Source organism: Pleurodeles waltl, chromosome 11, assembly GCF_031143425.1.
Source record: "Pleurodeles waltl isolate 20211129_DDA chromosome 11, aPleWal1.hap1.20221129, whole genome shotgun sequence".
In the NCBI taxonomy this organism is placed as follows: domain Eukaryota; kingdom Metazoa; phylum Chordata; class Amphibia; order Caudata; family Salamandridae; genus Pleurodeles; species Pleurodeles waltl.
In genome coordinates, this window is record NC_090450.1 from 506,259,221 (window position 1) to 506,273,876 (window position 14,656).

General features: G+C 51.4%; 1 protein-coding gene across 4 annotated transcripts in view; it reads right to left on the minus strand.

The window, feature by feature from the left end:
• The window catches only part of LOC138265821 (uncharacterized), a 284,844-nt gene that overhangs the window by 143,159 nt on the left and 127,029 nt on the right, over window positions 1–14,656 (minus strand). For all 4 annotated transcript variants that reach the window (XR_011199430.1, XR_011199431.1, XM_069213889.1 and 1 more), the window contains exon 3: window positions 443–610. Coding sequence is in view for 2 of the 4 variants with exons in the window: in XM_069213889.1 (XP_069069990.1) it covers window positions 443–610 (168 nt within the window). In the remaining 2 variants the exon portion in view is untranslated. The remainder of the gene's footprint in view (window positions 1–442; window positions 611–14,656) is intronic.

Below are 14,656 nucleotides of genomic sequence, written 5' to 3' on the forward strand. Positions count from 1 at the left end.
TGCAAAACACCTAAGAGGCCCACTGAATGCAATGGGAGCCTCATTTTAATACCAGCTCTGAGCAGGCATTAAAAATGCATAAAAAAATCTTTAAGATTTCTGTGCACAATATTTTTGGCCTCTCTAACGGGGGAATGCCCCACTTGCATACATTATGCCTGGCACAGACATAATGTGGCACAAAAGGCTACAAAGTGGCATAATGCATGCATCGTGCTACTTTGTAAATCTGACACTGCGATTTTGGCCTCATTGAGCCACATTAGCGTAAAAGAATTACACTAATGTGGCACAAGGAGGCGCTAGGGGCTCTTAAATAAGTCCTTAAATTAAATAATCTTTAGCAGTAGTCAGGTTCTGTGTCACCCTCCTACAAGTAGGAATTGGGTGAGGTCTTATGCTCCAAAACAAAGAGCAATCGATCTCAACGATCAAGACTCACCTCTTTATATTCACAATATTGTTTGGCAGCAATGGTTGCAATTTTCTTCTCAAACGATGCCTGCTCTTCATCTGTCAGCAGAGCATGTCTCCTAATCTCCACATACGACCATTCTTTGCCACAGTTTTTACCATCAACGTCAGCAGGACAGTGAAACTTAATCTTACACTGCGAAGGAGGAAAAATAGAACAACATCATTATTACACTTTTATGTCACCTTAAAGCTTGGACTCATCCTAAAAACAGGCTTAATGAGTTGTGAGCCCCACACGTTCAACAACATTGTACATTATGTGCATGCACTTATCAACAGTGTACCAACACTAGAGCTAGAGATCATGGTGAATTAAAGTTCTCACTTGGCACTCCACCGCACCAACAGAAGCATGTCACTGTTGACACCCTGAATTTAGATCACCTTATGTATTTCTAGTAGGCTGCTATAATGTTGAACAGGTGGATACATCCACTGTATGTCCTTCAACAGGGGCATACACTGGTGGTACCCCAGGAACTTAAACGTCAGTACTTCTCCTTTAGTCTTTGAGGCGAACTAGAGAACACCCCCCAATCCACACTCATTCTCAATAACCCAAGGTTGAAAATCTAGGTAAGAATTAACAAAGAACAGTGAAGTTACATATTTACAATGGTAGCTTTAAATATAGTTGGAGTTAATGTTCATTCAATGTCTCACATCTATCTCTCCACTGCTTTTGAATGGAGTCATTAAATCCAAAGGTGCAAACACATGTGGCTTTGTAACCTCATCACTTTGGACAAGTGAGCATATGTCCCCAGATAGTTTGTTCCCTTTATAATGTATGTCATTCATCGACCAAACATTTTTTTAAAACACAGGGTTTCCAGCTTGACTATACACAAAGCCATCTCTGTCATCAGATTGGGGGTCAATGGTCGGGTTGTCAGCCGCTTGACTCAAGGTCAGAGACTAGGGAAAAATGCATTAGGCTGCACATTGTGTCTTATTGAACTTGCCTATGCCAAGAAAGACTCTTAGGAGCAGGAACAACTAGCGGTGCTAAATAGGGGCAGGTTGGCACACAGGTGGGGGAATTAATAAAAAAAAAAAAAAGTACCTCTATCGTCGCCACCGCTGCCGCCGTCAGCACCATGCAGCTCCTCTCCTGCAGACATGTTTGAGGCACAGGCTCCCAGCCTGCCCTGCAGTCAATACTGACGCTGCTCATAGCAGCGTTAGGAGTTGCTGGGAGTGCCAAGCCAGGGCACTCCCAGGCAGACTGGGAGTCTGGACCTGTTCTCTCCAGTCCGACAACACAATGCCAGGCCGGAGCCAGCCTACTGCACATTGTTTGGCTGGCCCGAGACAGCCGGCCAAACATACATGCACAGTGAGGGGGAGTGCTGTGCACTCCCCCTCAGTGCTCGCCAGAGCCTGTGGCCCGCCCCCTTAACCAAAAAACAATAGTAAACATAGTTTATTTTCGTTTTTTTGGTAAAAGGTTTGCAGCTGCTCCTGGGGGGGGGGCACGCTCCTCCGCCCTAGAGGAGGAGCCACGCCTACTTAGGAGTTATAAATTAGTGTGGATGGGAAAGAGAAAACTGAAACCTGTGGTCTCCTTTGGGGGGCATTTGTGGTTAGTGAAAGAGATGTGTGAGGCAATGAATTGTGATGATGTGAAGAGAGATACAAGACCCTAAAATCAAACACTACAGGATGTTGGACTGCACTTTAGCAGGGCCAGGCTGCATTTTGACATGCTTTCTTAACAATAGATTACATAAGTTAATTCTGGACAGGGCCAAGTCTTTGTTAAGGTGCAGTGGTGGATGCAGGACATGTTTGTTTTTCATAGCATGTCACAGGTGTTGAAACTCCTTCACTGTGTTGTCAACATATGATTCAAGGTGCATTTTTCAGTCGAAGTATATGACAATGGAATCTGGAACTACTAATATCCCATTGACCACCAGATAGACAGCAATTTGCAGATTGAGAGTCTCTCTTCTCCTGTTGCCAGTGCTACATGTGCATACACATGCAGTAGTGAAGATAGTGGCTAAAGAAAATATATCCACGGGTTTTCACCAGTCTACCCCCAACCCCTGGAAATGGCCCAGTGTCTAACTTGCCAATTATTCCCCCCCATCGTCTATCAGCCCAAACCTTGTTGCATCCCAGGCAGTCTGCAGATACTGAACATGGAGTCAGCTGAGCTGATTGTTGCTCTTGGAAACATGACCAAGGCGATTCATCAACTTGGAGTCAAAGGTGCCAAGGCAAAGAAACTTTGAAGTGGAAATTTGGTCACAGCTTGCTGATCTCAACAGCTAAAAATTTCATAGCAGGATTAGTAACTTTAAGGCCATACACAACTAATAAGATACAAAACCTTCATAAGCTACAGCTATATAGAGTTGGAGGCTACACTCCTACAGAATCTTAGCAATGTCTCAGTGCTTGATGTCTTGAGCAGATGCCATACAGAAATTTCTATATACGCTCAGCATACTAATGTTAGAGAGATTCATCCCCCACTGGGAGACTGATATTAATAACCACTTCAAGGAGTAGTACTCCCATCTTTCTGCAAGCCCATCCACCCAGCCCATGTGCGACACCAACAATATTCTGGACCCACTTGACATGCCAGCTCTCACAGGAGGGCTGAGGCTCCAGAACTCAGAGACATAGGCCCTCATTAAGAGATTGGAAGCAAATGCCGCCTACCACCACGGTGACGGCCGCCAAGATACCGTTGCCGTGGTTACCGACCGTCCATGACTGTAGCCGGAATTCCGCCAGCAGGGCAGTGGAATTCCAGCTACGGTCATGGCGGCGGACGGCGGTAAGGTGGCGCTGCTGCCAGCAAAACACCGCTGGCGGTGTTTTGCTGGCAGACGCTGCTGCTGGCAGTAGCGCTGCGTTTCGTCTCCTGGCAGGAGAGGGGGTGGGGAGTGTTGTGTGCATGTGTGGGGGGGTGTGTGACTGTGTTTGAATGCATGCATGCATGAGTTATGCGTGTGTGCATGAGTGGGTGTGTGTGTACGTGCATGTTGTGTTGTGTGATTGCGTGTGTGCCTGGATGTATGTTCGTGAGTGTTGCTGTGAGTTTTAATGAATGTATGCATGCGTGGGTGAATGTGTGTATGCGGGTGTGTATGGATATGTACGTATGTGCGTGTATGTGTGTATATGTGGGGGGTTGGGAGGGGGAGAGGGAGGGGGGGAGGACTCTGTGGAGGGGGAGGGGGGCTGGGGAGACCCCTATCAGTGCCAGGGAAGGAATTCGCTGGCACTGATGGTGCCTACCGCCATGGTTTCTGTGGCGGTACAGAACCCACGGAAACCATGGCGGTAGGTGGGGTCAAAATGCCATGGGTGGCCTAGTAACGGCCGATGGGCTGGAGACTGTAGTCTCCAGCTCAGCGGTTGCTACCACTGTGGCGGTCGGTATGTTAACTTGGTGGTTTGGCTTTGGCCAAACCGCCAATGTTATAATAGTGGCAGTATGGACTGCCAGCCTGTTGGCGCTAATACCTCCACTATAACACCGACCGCTGGGGTCATAATGACCCCCATAATCCTGCAAGAAATACAAGCAGCCCACAAGGGAATGGCATGGAGGAAGATACCTGGGACAGACGGGCTCCCTGTTGAATTTTATATAACATACGCATAGATACTACAGCCCAAATTAGTGGAAATGTTCAGGGCAGTAAGAGTTTCAGGGCACCTACCGAACTCCAACCATGAGGCGTAAGTTGTTCCTCTGCTGAAACTGGGCGGACTAACTCATGATTATAAAGCATATTGACCACTGTTGATGGTTAACATAGACTATTGAATCATGAGTCGAGTCTTAGTGACTAGGCTACTGCCCTTCATGACTAAGCTAGTTTCCTGGACCAGTCAGGATTTATAACAGGAGGTGACATAGCACTTTGTATATGGAGGCGGTTGACACTGAAGGCTGCTGAAACCTTTGACCGGGCAGCAGCAGTGATATTCGCGGTCGACCTCGACAAAACCTAGATTGGGTTTTTCTTTACAGAGTACTAGAGAAATTATGACAAGCGGAAGGCTTCATAGTCTGAACTAGACTGTTATACACTGACCCCACAGTGAAAAGTAGCAGAATCATATCTGAGAGGAATGCAGGTGGGCCGGTCACCCATCAGGGCCGCCCGCTGTCATCACAGCTCTTCACGCTGGTGATGGAGCCCTTGACCTGCAGTGCCAGACCTGGGGACCATTAACAGGGACTTGAGGTCGGGGGCTGGACCCATCACATGGACCAATGCCCCCACCCCCCGGAGACACTAAGGGCGCTGATGCCTGAAATATCTAGGGGTCATATTTATACTTTTTGACGCAAAACTGCGCTAACGCAGTTTTGCGTCAAAAAAATTAGCGCCGGCTAACGCCATTCTGAAGCGCCATGCGGGCGCCGTATTTAATCAATGACGTTAGCCGGCGTTAGCTGCCGGCGCTGCCTGGTGTGCGTGGAAAAAAACGACGTACACCAGGCAGCGCCGGCGTAGGGGAAAATGGAGTTTGGGTGTCAAAAAATGAGGCAAGTCAGGCTGAGGCAAATTTTTCGCCTCAACCCGATTTGCGTCATATTTTTCCACTCCCAACCCCCATTGAAATGACTCCTGTCTTAGCAAAGACAGGAGTCATGCCCCCTTGCCCAATGGCCATGCCCAGGGGACTTCTGTCCCCTGGACATGGTCATTGGGCATAGTGGCATGTAGGGGGGCACAAATCAGGCCCCCCTATGCCACATAAAAAAAAAAAAAATTACTTACCTGAACTTACCTTAATGTCCCTGGGATGGGTCCCTCCAGCCTTGGGTGTCCTCCTGGGGTGGGCAAGGGTGACAGGGGGTGTCCCTGGGGGCATGGGAGGGCACCTCTGGGCTCCTTCAGAGCCCACAGGTCCCTTAACGCCTGCCTTTTGCAGGCGCTAAAAAATGGCGCAAAAGCAGCCGTACGTAATTATTTTTTACCCGCCCACTCCCGGGCGTGAATTTTGCCCGGGAGTATAAATACGACGCACATGCCTCGGAGTCAATTTTTTAGACGTGAACGCCTACCTTGCATCTCATTAACGCAAAGTAGGTGTCCACGCAAAAAAATGACGCAAACTCCATGGATTTGGCGCTAGACGCGTCTAACGCCAAAGTATAAATATGGAGTTAGTTTTGCGTCGGAATTGCGTAAAAAAAAACGACGCAATTCCGGCGCAAACGGAGTATAAATATGCCCCTAGGTGTGAAGATATTCAATGACTCAGGAGATCTTCTAGAGCAGGATGTGAGGTAGCTGTCTGCTCTCTCTGGTCGAGTGTTGATTTTTGGAACACGCTCTCATCGTCAGTTACCAGATGAGTGATCTTCTAAAATGGTGGTGCTACCCAGACTATTATACTTCTTTGCGATCCTGCCCATATGGATACCCCGATCTATGTTCAGGGACCTGGACTTGCTTCTCATCGCCTTTATCTCGGATACAAGTAGCCAAAGATTGGCACTGGCAATACTGCAACGCCCTGTAAGGAAAGGAGGACTAGCAGTTCGGGATTATGACTCCAGGGCAGGAGGTTGGAGCATTCGTGCCATAGCTTCAGCAACTATTCCAGGTGCTCTTGGCTACCCGACATCCTCTTCCAGAGGTCACGAGAGAGTTACAAGTGATGAAGCCTATTGGCTAGGATGCTTACAAAAACACGGACACGATTCCCCTACTTATCAGGCATGCCTCTATGCAATGTAGAGGTACTATTGCATGGGGGAGACTGGCATGTGTTGTCAGAATGGACAGCAGCGGATATAGCTCAAGTAGGAGATTTATTTAGAGCAGCAGAGCTACTCCTATTTGAGGACCTCAGACTAGAGTTCCACATGCCACAGGGACATTTCTTGTTCCACAGGGCACTGTCAGCGGCAATTAGGATGCACTGGGGGCAGGCATGTTGGAACCACCTACTAATAGGGGTTGCCACCTAGTGATGACAAGTTCTGGGACCTTTAAGGTGGTCTCCTGCTTATACAGAGCAATCAGAGCAGGTATAGTGAAACCCCTAGATGGCATCCGAGAACGGTGGAAATTGGGGATGCCCCTTCCTGAGGGAGACAGGGCAAAAATAATGGAGCAGAACTCGAAGGTGAGTAGAAATGCCCAATTTAAGTTGATAATCTTATCTGTCCTACACAGAGCATAACATAATAGGTTATTTCCAATGGCAGGGGCCTCATGTCCGAGATGTGGAGCAGTGGGGGGCGGAGATATTCCATATACTGTGATCATGCCCGTCACTAACTGAATACTGGGAGGTGGTAACATCTACGGTGGCTGACATTACACAGAGGGAGGTCCCTTGCTAACTGAGACACTGCTTGTAGAACTGGTGCCTACATACTGATAAAACTAAGGTCACAAGCAGATTCCAAGATCTGGCCCTCATATTAGCAAAGAGGGAAATCACACAGAACTGGAAAGCTGCAAGGGGACCCAGAGTAACGTCTTGGTGTAGAGAACTTGAGAAGTGGGCAGGGTATGAGAGTGGAGTGTTGTTCCAGAATGCGATGAGGGGCTGTGGCTCTCTGGAAGTGGCAGGAGCCTGGTAGGCGTTGGTGGAATGTATGAAAGAACCAGACCATCTGTCACCAGAGGCACCCCGTGGAAGCTGGATCGCATTGGAACTAGATAGGCACTAATGAGAGCCACTGCTTACCATTGCTTGTATGAGAAGTTAGAGATATTTGCCTCAAGCTGTGAGATTATGATAGCTGATTACACAAGTTTCATGAGCTGGGACTAGCCTGCTGTGGCAGGCATGACACGGATGCTTCACATCAGTACCACTGAACAAGATGTACCCATTGAAGGGCGACCTAAATGTCTCAGACCGAAAAACATACTATGGTGGTCATTACAACCCTGGCGGTCGGTGTTAAAGTGGCGGTAAGACTGCCAACAGGCCGGCGGTAAACAAAATTGGAATCACGACCATGGCGGAAACCGCCAACATAGACAGCCACTTTAACACTCCGACCACCACGGCGGTACAAACAAACAGCATGGCGGTCACTGCCAACAGACAGGCGGAAGACAATGTACCGCCGACAGTATTACATCAGGCCAATCCGCCACCTTTTCCGGGCCGGATTCACCATGAACAAAAACACGGCAGAAACATGACTTGGAAAGGAAAACGCACACCTCTACACAACCCACGAGGAACCAGGACGCCATGGAGCCAGAACTTCATATACTACCTGCCTTTGTCTTCCTGCTCCTCTACCAGGAGCACGAACGCCGGCGGAGAAGACCACAGTGAGTACTGCACCTACAACACAGGGGTGGGGGGGAGGGTAAAGAGAGTGACACACACATGCAACACCCCCACCCTCACCCACAACAACACACCCACAAATACATGTTGATACATTACAGTTACACCCCCCAACACCCCCGGAAGAATGCAAAGACAAAAGGAAATTATTGTAACGATTGTAATCAATTCCAATACAGTACCCAAAAATATATATACACTATTTACAAAATATACAAATCATGATTTCAAGTCCATGTACTGCACCTACATAGCCCACACAAGATACCCGATCAAAACGAAGAGAACACTGTTTGGGCATCAGATAGAAATACAACAGACACCTCAGGGGGAAGGGAAGGGGGCACCTCAGCCGGATGAGTGCACAACACCAGATCCACGAGGGGGCTCCATGCCCAGTGATGTATCCTAGGGAGTGCAAAGCCACAGTCTCTCAAGTCTCTACAGTGGGCAGGTTGCCCACTGCTTTATCTTGGGGAGTGCAAAGCCACAGTCTCTCAGGTCTCTCCAGTGGGTGGTTTGCCCACTGCTTTATCCTGCCTGGGGAGTGCAAAGCCACAGTCTCTCAAGTCTCTCCAGTGGGTGGTTTGCCCACTGCTTTATCCTGGGGAGTGCAAAGCCGCAGTCTCTCAAGTCTCTCCAGTGGGTGGTTTGCCACTTCTTTATCCTGGGGTGTGCAAAGCCAGAGTCTCTTAAGTCTCTCCAGTGGGTGGTTTGCCCAATGCTTTATCCTGGGGAGTGCAAAGCCACAGTCTCTCAAGTCTCTCCAGTGGGTGAGTTGCCCACTGCTTTATCCTGGGGAGTGCAAATCCACAGTCTCTCAAGTCTCTCCAGTGGGTGGGTTGCCCACTGCTTTATCCTGGGGAGTGCAAAGCCACAGTCTCTCAAGTCTCTCCAGTGGGTGGTTTGCCCACTGCTGCTTCCTGGGGAGTGCAAAGCCACAGTCTCTCAAGTCTCTCCAATGGGTGGGTTCCCACTGCTTTATCCTGGGGAGTGCAAAGCCACAGTCTTTCAAGTCTCTCCAGTGGGTGGTTTTCCCACTGCTTTATCCTGGGGAGTGCAAAGCCACAGTCTCTCAAGTCTCTCCAGTGGGTGGTTTGCCCAATGCTTTATCCTGGGGAGTGCAAAGCCACAGTCTCTCAAGTCTCTCCAGTGGGTGAGTTGCCCACTGCTTTATCCTGGGGAGTGCAAATCCACAGTCTCTCAAGTCTCTCCAGTGGGTGGGTTGCCCACACCTTTAACCTGGGGTGTGCAAAGCCACAGTCTCTCAAGTCTCTCCAGTGGGTGGTTTGCCCACTGCTGCTTCCTGGGAGTGCAAAGCCACAGTCTCTCAAGTCTCTCCAATGGGTGGGTTCCCACTGCTTTATCCTGGGGAGTGCAAAGCCACAGTCTTTCAAGTCTCTCCAGTGGGTGGTTTTCCCACTGCTTTATCCTGGGGAGTGCAAAGCCACAGTCTCTCAAGTCTCTCCAGTGGGTGGTTTGCCCACTGCTTTTTCCTTGGGAGTGCAAAGCCACAGTCTCACAAGTGGATAACAGTCTCCACTGGTTCTGGAGGGGGCTTTGTGCCCAGAGTGCTTCATCCTGCCGAGGACTGAGGTAGTGGATGTGATTCTCCACTGGTTCTAGAGGGGGCTTTGTGCCCAGAGTGCTTCATCCTGCCAAGGACTGAGGTAGTGGATGCCTTACTCCACTGGTTCTGGAGGGGGCTTTGTGCCCAGAGTACTTCATCCTGCCAAGGACTGAGGTAGTGGATGTGATTCTCCAATGGTTCTGGAGGGGGCTTTGTGCCCAGAATGCTTCATCCTGCTCGTGGCAGCCTCATTAGCGGCGGGCCTTGCGGCGCTCATTGGCCTGCGGTGCTGGTGGGTGGCTCAGTGAGCATGCTGGTGGCGGTGTCCTTTGCAGCGGTGCTGCTGGTGGCGGTGTCCTTTGCAGCGGTGCAGCTGGTGGCGGTGTCCTGGGCAGTGGTGCTGGTGGCGGCGGTGTCCTGGGCAGCGGTGCTGGTGGCGGCGGTGTCCTGGGCAGTGGTGCTGGTGGCGGCGGTATCCTGGGCATCGGTGCTGGTGGCGGTCTTGTCCACTGTGCTGGTTTGCGGGGACTTGCCTTCCTTTCTGTGCCCCTTCCCCACCATGGATGTTGGCGCAGCTGTCTTCACACTCCCAACTGTAGTCGTGGGAGAGGGCTTGATGGCAGGTGTTTTGACCTTCTCCCTCAGGGCAGTGGCCAACTTCTTATGCTTCTGAGGTGGGGGACTGTCCGTGGTCTTGCTCCTTTGCACACTGGCTGCCCAGCTGCCTGGCGCACTCCAGAAGCCAGTTACTGCTGCCACCACTGGTCCCGCTGATGTGGTGGCTGAGGTGCTGGGTTGGGACCTTGAAAGGCTTGCCCTAGGGGACAGAAGGGGTGGGGGAGGTGAGCGGAAGAGGTCAAGGTTGGACAGGAAAAGTTTTTTAGACACACTGGGACGGGTAGATGGAGGGGTATCGGAGTGGAGGAAGAGGTAGTGGTTGTAGGAGGTGTACATTTGCTGACTTTGGGTGAAGGTGCATTGGCTGGAGGCTGTCGTGAGGTGGATGGCTGTTGGGTGGGTTTGTGGCTGCGTTTGTGTACCTTGGGAGCTGGGCTCACAGACACACTGGGAGAGGACATAGGGGATGTGTGAATGGTAGTGGGGGTGGTGATTGCACGTGAGCGGTGTGTGGTGATGGGTGTACTGGTGATGGACGTAGTGGCTGAAGATGTAGTGCATGAGGCGAGAAGGAGGGGAACACAGTGGAGGCAGTTGATGTTGGTATGCCTGCATGGGTATGATGCTTGTGTGAGGGCCTGTGGGATGTGTGGTGCTTATGTTTGCCAGAGTTTCCCTTGCGTGTTGAGGTGTGTGCATGCTGGTCTGATGGTGTGCTCGGGATAGGTTGAGGTTCAGGGGATTGGGTCTGGGTGGAGGAAGTTGGAGGGGAGGGCGGGACACAGGGACGATGGCTGCCATTAGTGCTGAGGCCAGATTTTGAAAAGCTCGCTGTTGGGCTACCTGACCAGAATGAATGCCCTCCAGGTATGCATTTGTCTGTTGCAACTGCCTCTCTACACCCTGGATGGCATTCAGAATGGTAGACAGCCCAATAGTGAGGGATCTGAGGAGGTAAATGGCCTCCTCACTGAGGGCAGCAGGGCTGGCAGGGGCAGGGGCTGAGGAGCCTGGGGCGAAGGAGATGCCCACCCTCCTGGGTGAGCGCCCACTGGGCACACGCTGAGGGGCTGCTGGGAGGGCGGTGCTGGTAGGGGGGGGCGGCAGCTGTACCTGTAGATTCAGGGGCACAGAGGGGCCCGTCACCGCAAGGGAGCTCCCATCAGAGGAGGAGTCCGTGTCACTGGTCTCAGTTCCTGTCCCCGCCGTGGAGCTCCCCTCGCCCTCCGTCCCACTGGTGACTTCTGAGTCCGTTGTCTCGCCCTCCAGGGCCATGTGGGATGCAGCTCCCTTCTGCTCTGGTGCCACTGCTCCTCCACCTGATGATGCTATTGCACACAAGAACAGGGAGACCACGAAAAAGGGGGGGGAGACAGAAGAAAGACATGTTCAGTGCATGCAATACCGCTACCGTTGGCGGACACTACAGACACAGAAGCCCTCTGCACTACGCCGTGCACTTAGAGTTCCCTAATTAATCACAGGGACATAGGGTACAAGGCCTATGCCTGACTGCTGCACACCTGGAAGTCTCAGGAGCCTGACTAGGTGTGGTTGGCTCTGAACACTGGCGGGGTGGGGTGCCACATGGGCTGCCTTACGAAGGGACCTTGCCTACTAAACTCGCCCTGGCCTAGGGGAACCCACAGCCCACCACTCCCCCACCCAGACACCTCCAATGCACACTGAATCAGCTGAATTTGAGTGTACTCACCCCCTTGTGGCTGCTGTGATGCCCTCAAGCGCCCATCTAACTCCGGATAGGCCACGCCAGGATCCGGAACATCAGGGGGGTCATGGTGCGACGGGCACCCCTCCCACGTTGGGAGGCCATCCCCAGCTGAGCCTCCGCCGTCTTCTTGCTCCAGCGGCGAATGTCCTCCCATCTTTTCCGGCAGTGGGTGCTCCATCTGTGGTGGACCCCCAGGGTCCGGACTTCCTTGGCGATGGCACACCAAATATCCTTCTGGTGGGCGCTGACCTACAGGAATAGTACAGGGGAAAAGGAGAAGATTTCACCGTCCGGACCGTCACAGTCATTGGCCCGCATCCCTACCCTTGCCATGACGCACATGCACTCACCGTCAATTCATGCACGCCTCTTTCTCCCCCCCTATCTTCCATCCACACCACTCCACACAGTCATTGCCCATACAGCATGCACACAGTGTACTTACCTGTTTGTCTGGAGGACCGTAGAGTAGCGTGTACTGGAGGAGGACCCCATCCACTAGTTTCTCCAACTCCTCCGTGGTGAAGGCAGGGGCCCTTTCCCCAGACACATGAGCCATTGTCTCTTCCAGACTGAGGTCACAGCAGCACTTGCAGTGTAGGTCCTCTCCTGTCGAAGATCAGGTATCAAGTGAGTGTACAGAGAGAAAATGGCAGTCACGTCCGCAGCGGTGCGTACCGTCACCGCCAGCGTACATCGCCATTGGCTCCTGGGACCCATAGGGCCCAATGTTGACCAATGCAGGATTGCGCCGCGGTCTTCGACCGCCTACCGCGGCGGTGTACGCCAGAGCAGTTACCTCATATCCCCTTGTCCCACATTACAGGTCAGGCATCCGCCATTTCAGGGAGCCACATGGCATTAATTTAAAATGCGTCACACACATCTAGGCCTTGCATACACACAGACACAGGCACCTAGCGGATTTTAAATATTGTGCTATAAAGTTGTTATTTTCGTACCTCAGTGTTGGCTGACCCTCTGCTCGCTGTTCTCGATAGAGCACGTCGACTGGGGCAGGTGAGGAGATGGCGCCATCCTCCGGTGCACAGACCGCTGGTGGACCTTTCGACAATGGAAGAGCGACATGTCATTGTCACCTACAGACTGGACCGTGGCACAATCCATGAACTGTGTGCCCAGTTGGAGCCAGACTTGATGTCAGCTATCCGCCATCCCACAGGGATCCCCCCTCTAGTGCAGGTGCTGTCAGTACTCCATTTCCTGGCAAGTGGGTCTTTTCAGGCGACAGTGGCCATAGCATCAGGGATGTCCCAGCCTATGTTCTCCAACGTGTTGTCCAGAGTGTTGTCTGCCCTGCTGAAACACATGCACAGCTACATCGTTTTCCCTCAGGTGGAGGATTTGCCTTCAGTGAAAGGTGACTTCTATGCCCTGGGACATATAGCCCAACATCATAGGTGCCATTGATGGGACACATGTGGCCTTGCCCCCCCGCAGGAGTGAACAGGTGTACAGAAACCGGAAGAGTTACCATTCGATGAATGTGCAGATGGTGTGTTTGGCTAACCAGTAAATCTCCCATGTGAACAACAAGTTTCCTGGCTCAGACGCTTACAATCTGAGGAATAGCAGCATCCCTTATGTGATGGGGCAACTCCAGAGGCACCGTGTGTGGCTATTAGGTGAGGGCATGAACCCTATACAGTGTAACTAGGTGTCTGGATCTGGGGTTGTCCCTAAGGGTTAGTGTGTGTCTAACAGTTGTCCCTTGACATTTGCAGGTAACTCTGGGTACCCCAACCTGTCCTGGCTACTGACCCCAGTGAGGAATCCCAGGACAAGGGCAGAGGAACGCTACAATGAGGCACATGGGCGAACTAGGAGGGTTATAGAGAGGACCTTCGGCCTCCTGAAGGCCAGGTTCCGGTGCCTCCATATGACAGGTGGTTCCCTATTCTACTCACCAAAGAAGGTGTGCCAGATCATCATGGCCTGCTGTATGCTGCACAACTTGGCTTTGCGACGACAGGTGCCTTTTCTGCAGGAGGATGGTCCTGAAGGAGGTGTTGTGGCAGCTGTGGAGCCTGTGGACAGTGAAGATGAGGAAGCTGAAGAAGAGGATATCGACAACAGAAATACGATTAGTCATCAATACTTCCAGTGAGACACAGGTAAGAATACATCACTGCCTGCTACATCTGATACACTAGTTGTACCACACATCTGTCTGTCACTTACACACAGTATATGGACCCTGAGTTGTCACTATCCCTTTCGATTTTACAGATGTGGATCCCACTGTGTGACATCTGCTTTGTTTCCTCATGGACTAGAGCTGTGTGACATAGGTATGTTGACAATACATTGGATAATGCTGTTTTTCCACAGTTATTGCAATACACATTTATCAAAGAACAGGCTGACTCCAGATAGTTTTGTGATTTAAGGGTGTTTATTTAAGTGCTAAATAGTGGAGGGGGTATTAAAATGGTCAGGGGTGATGGTGGAGGAATGTCCATGGCAGAGTCCAGTCTATTAGTCTCACAGGTGATTGTCCAAAGGGGCATAGGCAGTGGAGCTGGGGCAGTTGATGGATGGACAGGGTGACAAAGTGGGACAAAAGGATGACAATCAGGGTGGTCTCATTTCTTGGCGGGGGTCTTGTCACTATTCTCTGTCTTTGTCCTGGATCTCAGGGACCGCTTGCAGGGTGGGTCTCCTTCTGCAGGAGGTGGGGTGCTGGTGTTGTGGGCCTGTGGCGGTGCCTCCTGTCCACTAGCGCCGGCGGAGGTGGTGGGCAGTTCATCGTCCAGGCTAGTGTCAGGGGCCCCTTGTTGTGCCACAGTGTCCCTCCTGGTGTTGACGAGTTCCTTCAGCATCCCTACAATGGTGCCCAGGGTGGTGTTGATGGATTTGAGTTCCTCCCTGAAGCCCAAATACTTTTCCTCCTGCAGCCGCTGGGTCTCCTGAAACTTGGCCAATACCGT